Source organism: Merops nubicus, unplaced genomic scaffold, assembly GCF_000691845.1.
Source record: "Merops nubicus isolate BGI_N331 unplaced genomic scaffold, ASM69184v1 scaffold9085, whole genome shotgun sequence".
Classification (NCBI taxonomy): domain Eukaryota; kingdom Metazoa; phylum Chordata; class Aves; order Coraciiformes; family Meropidae; genus Merops; species Merops nubicus.
The window spans coordinates 20,786-31,120 of NW_008610216.1; the positions used below are offsets into that span (position 1 = coordinate 20,786).

Below are 10,335 nucleotides of genomic sequence, written 5' to 3' on the forward strand. Positions count from 1 at the left end.
TCAGCCACTCCTCATAAGGCATGTTTTCCATCCCTCTCACCAGACTCACTGCCCTTCTGGACTCGCTCCAGCACCTCAATGTCCTTCTTATCCTGTGGTGCTCAAAACTGGACGCAGTGCTCAAGGTGTGGTCTCACCAGTGATGAGTCCAGGGACACAATCACCTCCCTCCTCCTGCTGGTCACACCGTTTCTGATCCAGGCCAGGATGCCATTGGCCTTCTTGGCCACCTGGGCACACTACTGGCTCATGTTGAGCCGGCTGTCCACCAACAGCCCCATGTCCTTCTCCACCAGGCAGCTTTCCAGCCTCTCCTCCCCAGGCCTGGAGCGTTGCCTGGGGTTGTTGTGACCCAAGTGCAGGACCCAGCACTTGGCCTTGTTAAACCTCATCCAACTGACCTCAGCCCATTGCTCCAGCCTGTCCAGGTCCCTCTGCAGAGCCTTCCTACCCTCCAGCAGATCGACACTCCCACTTAATTTTGTGTCATCTGCAAATTTACTGAGGGTGCACTCAATCCTCTCACCCAGGTCATTGGTAAAGATATTAAACAAGACTGGTCCCAAAACTGAGCCCTGAGGGACACCTCTCATGACTGGACACCAACCGGATTTAACTCCATTCACCACAACCACAAACAGGGTTGACCATCCAAGAACGGAAGCATTAACAATCACTTAAGAAGGTGCCCAACTACTAAACCTTAATAAAACTAATAGAAATTTATGTAAGAAGAATTTCTGCTAATATGTATGGATTCCCTCCCATGTCATGTGTGCCCTGCCCCACCAAGTTTAAATGTTAAAATTGCTGAGCTGGCACTGGTTACAAGGTGATCATAAACAGAGAAGTGCTTATAGCAAGAGCATGTCACTGAAAAAAAAAAATCTGAGTCATAAAATAGACACTTGCCCAGAACTGAGAATGTCAGATGCTATTGGGACATACAGAACAGTGCACTCTCTCCTAACTTGCAGTGATACAGGAAGAACCTATATCAAAGGAGGAAAAAGTACTAATCTTCACACACTCTACGAGAACAACCAAACAGACATTGCAGAGTTTCTAGGTCAACTTTCCAAAGTAAAAGCATCCATCTTCAATTGTTAGGTTTTTTTTTCCCCTCAATTAGATATTTAACAAGTTGCATCAACTATCATCCTTAATTGTTTACAGAAAAGTGTGAAGCCATGGGCTTTGGGCCCAGCAGAGAGTGGCGGGACATGTATGAACCACAGGCATCACGCGTCAACTGCCAGTTACGTTACTGCTCTACTTCATAAAGCCAGAGTAACAAACTAAAAGGCCAACTTGTACTATTCCTGTTTAACAGAGCGTGGGATTATATGAAAAGGTCATAAAGTAACAGGCATGTGCAGTGGACCAATTTCAGAAGGATACCAGTGACAGCAGATAGAAGACATAACATAACACAGACGTTTCAATAGCTACACTTCTCTAGGTGATTTTCTCTTGGGATTAAAAGCATCCTGAGTTCTCAAGTGCCACCATTAATAGCTTCTGTGACTTAGTGACAGGGCAATTCTAGTAAATTAATTTTCAAAGCTAATACAAAGAGTTCAGAAATGCTACAAATTAAGCCTTATAACAACTTTTACTATTAACCAAAGAGACGCGCAAACATGGAAAGTAAACTACTGTCAAGCTCCAGCATTATCTATTTTCTGCTATTTAAGAGCATGCAACATTAACAGTAATACTCTATCACTTTAAGTTGTTAGTAAGATTCGTGTGTGAAGTTCATTTGTTTACTTTACTAATGGTATCTAATGAGTTGATGGTTAGTGCCATAAAATATTCATGCTACTGTGAAAATGCGATGTTTGTGCTATTTTAATGAGTACTACATAGTCTCATGCATGGCATTAAATACAACTAAAAAAATATATATATTAAATTTCATACCCCTGTGTTTAATAGACTGAGAGTAGATATTGACGCAAGACTGCCAGAACTGTCATCCTAATGAGAAAAACAGAAGCAAAACCTTAGTGAATAAATGAAGGAAAAGACCATTGCAATATAGTAACATGCAAGCCAAAATTTAAATTCACATATATTTATAGTCTATGTTTGAAGAAACAGAGGCGCCTGTTCCTCCTTCTCCAGCCCTCAAAACACACAAACACACACACAAAGACTTCCCACTTGTGCAAGATGTACAAAGACCTCTATTGGACTATTTTTTTCTTTTAATTGAAGTTTTATATTTTCTACAATCAGCACCTTTGCCCAAAGGGAGATCTTTCTCCATGGCACTTCTCAGGTACATGACAACAAGCACTCCCTGATACAACGTCTGTCCCTAGTCCACATTATCCATAAAAGTTACCCTTATTTAAACACTAGCCTTGGAAGATACACTGTTAAAAAGGAAAGAATAAAACATTCCTAGAGCAAACAACTTCTGGATAGACAATCTTGAAGACTTTGCTTTCATTCAGCTCATTTTAGATTGCACCTCAGTCACAATCAGATCTTTCACTATAAGCTAGTTAGCTTTAAAGTTGAAAATGAATACTTAGGAATAGCACCATACCAACAGCACAGCAAGGTGATCAGGCAGAAGCGTGCCCGACTACAGGAGACCTGTAATCATAGCTCTGCAGCTTTCCATTCAAATGCCAAAGCTGATTTTCTAATGGAAAAGCCAAGCTTAAAAACAGAGGCAGAAGTAAGGCACAGCCATTGCTTTTAAGCATTGGAAGAAGGAAAATAAGGGTTTTTTATCATGCCTTCAACATTATTTCTGAACATATCTACAGTCTTATGGTACCATGCATACGCCAGACTAATAAAAAGAATTTTAAAGGTTTCTCCCTTGCCATACTATCTTCTTGTTCTCAGTACCGAGTATCATGTCAGTCTCAGAAGGCTTATATTTCACATGAAACAACCAACCCACACTTTAAAAAACAGTTCACAAAAGACAGCATCTTTACCACATGAATCTTTTTGCTAAATCCAATCCTTTTGGAATTTGATACAGCCTGCCTAGATGATGATTTAGCTATTGCAGCATCTCAAGCTCACCAGTAGAAATCTCCTTAACCTGCAAAAGGTTTTTTAAGAGAAGAAAATTCTTTTTGTCTGTGTCATTCTTTGCTAATGAAATTCAAGGCTGAATAGAGAGGGAGGCATTCCATCAGAAGAAGGATTCAGAAAAGACAAAAAAAAACACCCCAAACATCACAAATTAAAAAAATCCAACATCGTAAACTTGCATCCCACCAAATCAAAGAAGCTCTATCATATTTATTACCCAAAGATTGTTTACATTTACTTTGTTTCCCCAAAAGTCAAATTCCAAAGATAAAATGAAAATGCACACAGTGCTCACATTTTCTTTTTCTAGCTTTAGGAAGAGAAAGTTTGTATCAATACTCTTCATAGTTGACCTCAAAGACTTTAAAAAAAAAAAAAAAGAAACACCAACAGACAAAAAAATTCACATTAGCAGAGTCAATGCCTCTGTGGTATCTCTAAAACTGCAGAGTACTCTGAAGATGCATTTGTGCCACAGCATAGCACTGACATCATGAGAAGTTCCCCTTGACAAGTTTTCCTTCTCAAGGTAGCTGAGTAAGCCCTGGTACTAGGCTCTGAACTGTATCTTATGTGCTTTATGAAAACTAAAGGAGGCATTTCACTCACTGAGGTCCTACCAATTTAGTTATCATTTTACTGACAAGATAATCATTGCTAAAAGTCTAACACACCAGGGAACATACCTGTAGAATAGCATTTTACTGACTACATGTGTGACTGGAAAGATGACAGACAGCTCTTGAGAATCTGACCATTACAGTGTCTACAAAGAAAACCATAACAGCCTTCTCACTGTTGCTAGTAGACAAATTGTTATTCAGGCATTACATGCCCTTGCAAGGCCAAATACCCCCATTTATTGTCTGTCCTGCTATCAGGGCAGTTTTTTACCAAAGTATTTCTACCTGTCTGCTAAACAGGCAGAATTCTTGCCTCTCTCTTCTCTCTAGTAGTAGCACAAGATAAGCCAATGTGGACTCTCTGTAGATAACGGTCTGCTTAAAACCACTCCTAGGAAAACGCATCTAGCACTGTATTTATCTACTTTCCAACATTCAGATCCTTAGATTTGTTGACAGACATGCCATATCTACTTTTTAAGCATTAGGAGCTTCATGCATTGCTAAACTGAAACAATGAAGATTGGAGGGAAGAGTTAATATTGCAAATTAGAAGGTCTGAGTGGTACGAAAATCAGTTCAAAATGCATCTGTTTCTCTGAAGAGAAACCTTCAACAGCTCATCCCTGGGAGACCATGAAAGTTCTGCAAATTCAGTGAATGCAATTTCTCCATTAGATTTCAGAATGAAGATAACATCAGAAAAATGTGCAAGTAAAGACATTGGGGTTTAGCTGTCAAGTACGGTATTTTACCTTTTCTTATTTCTTTAGATTTCAGAGCCACACAACAATAATTTTCAGAGATTAGTTGTAGGACAGTGACCCAGTAATCAAAATCAGAGTTAGTATGTAATGCACTGTCTGGAATTAATACTTTCCATTAAAATTAATACCTTCCATTTTGTGCACAAGGTGACAGCTTTTGGAAAAGATGGCTTCACTTCTGAAAAAGCAATCATTTCTAAACCACAGCAAGTTTTTTTATGGTGTGTCAGATTTCAATAGAAAAGAAGCTTTTTTTTTTCAGCTCTTATTTAAGGCTGTCACTGACAGCACTTTGTTGAAGCTGTTGATAAAGTGAATTTTCCATTTTACTTTATTTTGCAATGTGCATTTCCATATTCTGAATTTAATTTGGCTACATTAGGAAAAAACACCATGCCACTTTAAAGAAATTAACAAAAAAGCATTCAAGATAGCTTTAATAAAAAGCAAAAGCTAAACTTAATGACTTGATATTCACAATCATTTTGATCATAGATCATTGATTAAAAGCTCAAAAAGCACAAAAACCAAAATTGAGCTTGCATTTTTAAACAGAACTTGCACTTCAGTCAAAATGTTATACATCAGCCCACAAGTCAGTTTCTGCTGTAAATTCTTATGCATTAAAATATTTCAGCAGTCTAATTTAAAGTAGATCTGTAGACTGAAAAGAATTTATCAGACTGATCATTAATGGCCACATACTTCTTATAATAGCCAGTTTTATTATCTGCAGTTCTTCAAAAAAGGTACACTTCCTAAAACCAAACACATTTGACATTTGCAGTCCTAAGGAGTTGCTCTTTTCCCTTTTTTTTTTAAAAAAAAAAAAAAAAAAAAAAAAAACAAGCAAAAAAACAGTGAAGGAAGGAAGCCCAGAGGAGGGAGATGTCCAGCAAAAGAGTTGGCCTCAATCACATCCTGCTTGGGCAGCTCTAAATCCAAGGAGAGCTGAGCGTGCCAGCAGCTGTGAGCAGGGAGATGCAGCTTGCCAAGAACTTTCAACCCCTGACCCAGTTTGAGCTTGAGCATCTCGCCCAGAGCATGCTGATGGCAGCAGAGCTGCAGGGACTCTGCCATCTCCCCAGGCAGACAAGCCCTGCAGGTTGCTTCTCAACAAAAATATTTATCACCTTCTACATATACTATGAAACTTGCAAATAAATTATTTATAGTAATATTCATTAGACAGTCTCTGAAGGCAGAGCTGGCTAGCATTGTTGTCTCAAAAATGTCTGAAACAGTTTCCACATTTTCTTGGAAGTTATTCAAGGTATGAAAATCACGACCTGACTTCTCTGTAGAGGCATATATAGCAATATCTAGTTAATAGACTGTGACTGGGAGCCACAAGCATTCATTTAAATGTAATTATCAACTTACTACATCATCCTTACCCAAACATAGGTAACAAAGACTACTTTCATCAACCAGGATGGAATCAGGGCATGTGAGCTCTACCACCTTTTTGACTGGGCAACCTAACCTAGGTAGAGATGTCCAAACTCGTGTGGCTCCCTACACAGTTGGACCAGGTGGCCTCTAGAGGTCCCTTTAAGACTAAAACATTCTATGATTCTGACTATAAATCTACAGTGATGCAACTTTTTTCTTGTTTTACTAATACAAAAGTCCTTTAAGCTTCACAGTATTGCCATAGACCTTTAATATGAGTATCACCCTTACTCAAAAGACTTCCTCCTTCAATTAATTATGAAGTTTTTCCTGTTGTGAGTTAATTCTTCCTTCTAAAGGCTTCTTAAGATCTCATTTTTCATCTGAAGGATGCTGATTCATTGCCAAGTCTCCTCAACCTAGGGTTTATTTGCTCCCTCCCAAAGCTGGCCACTGGCATCAGCAAAGTCACAGAATTTTGTGTTCAACCACACAGAAAGCTGTAAGCTGTTCAGGAACAGCAAAATTTGTTGCTAATAATAAACTGCCATAAACTCCCTCACAGGCAGCTTGCCTACAGCTTAAGCCCATTCTACCTGCACAGTCTTATACTTAGAAGCTCATTTTACAAAAGCTGTTAAACAGCAAGTAGCCGTTTTTCTGACCCCAGATGACTGAAAAAAATGAGGGGGAAATGGGAGGCTTGCATTTCAGATCACACTTGATTCCTTGACTTCAATTAGAAAGTCAAAGTGGAAGTTCATGGAGACATTCCAAGTGGAATGTAAAGTATTCTGCCAGGTTCACAGAATCACTTGTGATAAGAACATATTAAGCTTTAATCATATTTCTTTCAACTTCATAAACACCCCATAACTGCATTCTTGCCTATTTACTTTTCACTCATATCTTCTGCCTAATGAGGAATTTAGTCTAGGGATGTCAGTCAGACTTTTGAAAGTGAAGAAGCTATTTTCCACTGATCTTCAATAATCAAGTATGCCTATACTCATTCTAATTCACGACCTGCTTAGCAAATTTGAATATTTTTTGAGAAAATAAACCATTGGCTTTTCTACAAAGGCATATGCACAAGGAGCTATATTGTAAATTTTAAGCATACATGCAAGACATCTGACATATGTTGAATAGGAAGACAATAGGGTCACCTCTCAATTTAAGGATCAAATTTTCTCAGGTGTTGTTGATGTAACTCTGTACACAGCATACCACCAATCCTAATCCCCCTTTGATAACTGTACATCTTAGCCTAGGATGCTTTATCTAAAGATTATGCAAGCTTCAGCTCAACTAAAAGCTAAAAATATTAGCTATTACTGACACATTACTCAACATTATATAAATCCAGTAGTTACCCTCATCTTGCAACTTTATAACACCAACCACAAGACTAGTGGCTAGAACCAACTCAATCATGTTTAAACACAATGCATTGTTTTAATAGGGTTGCTTTTCTGGCACTTTTGGAGAAGTTCAAGAAAATATGAATATTACAGTTTAAAAGAAAAGCAATCACTGAGGGACAACAGGATAATAAAATATGACTATTTCTGCAGATTATGACTTGGTCTCCAGAACAAACATCTTCATTACTCAGAAAAGGGAAGCGCATGACTGGTAGCATTGTGCACATTGTCCGTTTCTCAGGATAGCAGAGACATCTGGATTTTTACCACAGTAATTTCATAGCACAAAGCCAACAGCATTCATCTGCAATTGAACTAAGAACACTTGTTTTCTCTCACTCAAAAAGGGAAACCATTTAAATAAGTAAAATTTTATTTGAAAATGTTGAAAAAGCATCCAAGTTTACTTCCATGTAAACAGCTCTTCCTGCAATCTCACTTTCCTATGCTTCATTGTGTGACCAGTCTCATTACAAGTCCTTCAAAAAGAACCTCTCTTTTTCACTTTAGTTGCTCCCAACAGGCCCTCGTCTCCACGAAGCTCCTTCTAGAAGATGGCTGAACACTGCTTCATTCACAGCTATTTGCACCTGCCAAACACATCAGCTCATACGGAATTTAAGAAAGAAGACAGAGAGAAAGCAGCTCTCAAGAGATTCAAGTTACTGTTTTCACTAACACAAGGACATTCACATTTCTGATGTAAAAAATAAAAATCTTTCAACTTCAGGATTACATATTAACGTGAAGTTAATGATACATTACCAATTGCTCAGTTTTAAAGACTATGCCTTTTTATTTTATCAAATTAAAGACAGACTCCACAGGAAGGAATATGTGGAAGTGCAACTTGGTATCAGGGGAAGGAATTCACAATTACCTTTCTGTAGTACCCCAGTAACTCCTAAGCAAGTTTAACTTACTGTACTATTTTGAAACAAAAAGACTTTTAATCTCACACAAAGCACAAGTGAAACAAGATTACATGTTTCAGAATTCTAAGCAATTTGTCACAAGTTACTCAGAGAGTAAGTATTCCTGGCAAGGAGGACTATGGAACAAGGAGTTAGAAGAAGAGCAAAAACAACAACAAAAAACCAACGCCACAAAAAGAAAACCCCATTCTGAAACACTACACTACCCAAGAATGCTTCAAGATGATAAACTTTACTAGAGTAATATCTAGTTTAATTAAAACTGAACATACAAGTATAACTACGGTTTTATTGCACAAAACAGGCAAAAGTAACTCACAACAGAACTTCATGAAGGAAGACTAGAATATTTCACAATCACTTTACCTTTAAAAAAAAATTGTAGCATATCATGTCAGGTAAGTCAAAATGTTGCAGGAAATTCATACAAGTTCTGATGTTTTCATCTGAAGAGCTTAAATGCTTTTGGAACATATATCACCTTTTTATAAGCAACAAAGTGTACTGAAGAATGTACTAGGCAATCATAAAACTCACACTCCCCAGTAACTAACATTCTTTACACAAAGACCCAGAACAGTCTTCCCAGTTCACTTGATGGTTGCACAGTAACAACATGGTAACAGCAGAGAACTGCAATACCAATGCATCAGTTTTTACAAGTTTTATATCTAGAGTTGTGTAGTGTCTACTCACCTGCTGAATAATTTTGGAATCTTTTGGAAGGTTTTCTCTGGGTGGGACTTTCCCAAACAACTTCCAACCAGGAGCGCTTTGGACAGCAGGTTTGAGTTCCTTTGTCCTTTTAGTGAAAAAGTTTCTGAAAAGATAAGAGGATTTCCTTTTTGTTTATTATAAGCATAAAAACAAATTATATTTGTACTCACTTCATCTCTCCACCAATGAAGATATTTACTGTTCAGCAGATGCATAGTGTGCTACCTTAGCTTTCAAGATCTTATACTTCAAAAAAATGAACCTGAAGTGGATTAGCTTTCATTACAGGTGATTTGATACTAATGTACTTACTGAGTTTTACCTCTGAATACTAAGCTACTTTATGCAACATCAGAGCTCTTTCAGTAATACCAGACACTTCCTTAAATCTAAGCTAGCAGCATGCAACAGCTCTCAGACTTTTGCTTGGGGTTTGTTTCAGTGTATCTCATGGAGCTGTTTGGAGACTGAAAAGAAACCAGCTGGAAATTGCTGTGTAACAGATCTTTAAAAAGAAATGGTGAATTATTAATTCTGCTATAATTTTCTGCAATCTTCACACCTTCAACTCTCATAACACAGACCAGGAAGCCAGGCAACATGCATACATCTTCAGATATTATTAACAGATAACCTTTGCCAGGGCCTAGAGCAACTACACTCAAACAGGCAGATGACTGCATTGCTCTATTACTTCTTAGAAAGCCAACCATCACAAGATCATATTAGCAACCTTTGTCTAGATACATAAACATATTACTTGACACCAATCACAAGCTCCCACAGACCATGTTATGTATGAGTACTTTGAAAATATAAGAACTGCATTTATTCTGAATGTTGGAAAGTTAACTTTCCAGAAACTTATTCATAACAGAGGGATTAGAACTTTAGTAGTCTGGAAGGTTACTTCTCTGGATGCTTACAAGTTGAGCTCTGAATGAACAGAATATGGAGCACTTACTGGAAGACATTTGTGCAGTGCTAAAATAACTAGCTAACCTTGTACTTTCACACTCTTCCTCAGGGAAGAGATCCCCACATTTATTCTTCACTTGAAGCACTTACTATATTTTAAAATACATTTCTTTCTCAAATTGAATGCATTCATGTTTGTGCACAGAAGCAGTCTCTCGGCTTCACCCAGATAGAACTAGCATGCTTCAAACACACACAATCTGCCTGAATATTGCAAAGCTGCTCTTAAATTCCACTGCTGTCAGGGTTTCTGACTATGCAGCATAGTTCTACAATTAGGAACTGTTATCTTTTCTAAGACACTATATAGCTTTCAAATACAAACTATCTTTTCAGTTTACAGAATGTTTTTTGTTATTTGGGAAATAAGCAAATGTCTGTCACAAAAATGCCTTCTGTGCAAGTTTGCATGAATGGATTCCACAGA

At 37.8% G+C, this 10,335-nt stretch overlaps 1 protein-coding gene across 1 annotated transcript in view; it reads right to left on the reverse strand.

Annotated features, from left to right (window-relative positions):
- TBC1D12 (TBC1 domain family, member 12) overlaps positions 1 to 9,033 on the reverse strand; it is a gene marked incomplete at its 5' end in the record, with an annotated part of 28,943 nt that extends 19,910 nt beyond the window's left edge. Inside the window, 2 exons of the mRNA XM_008940832.1 lie at positions 1,927 to 1,983; positions 8,910 to 9,033. Coding sequence (XP_008939080.1) covers positions 1,927 to 1,983; positions 8,910 to 9,033 — 181 coding nt within the window. The remainder of the gene's footprint in view (positions 1 to 1,926; positions 1,984 to 8,909) is intronic.
- Positions 9,034 to 10,335: the final 1,302 nt, after the last annotated feature.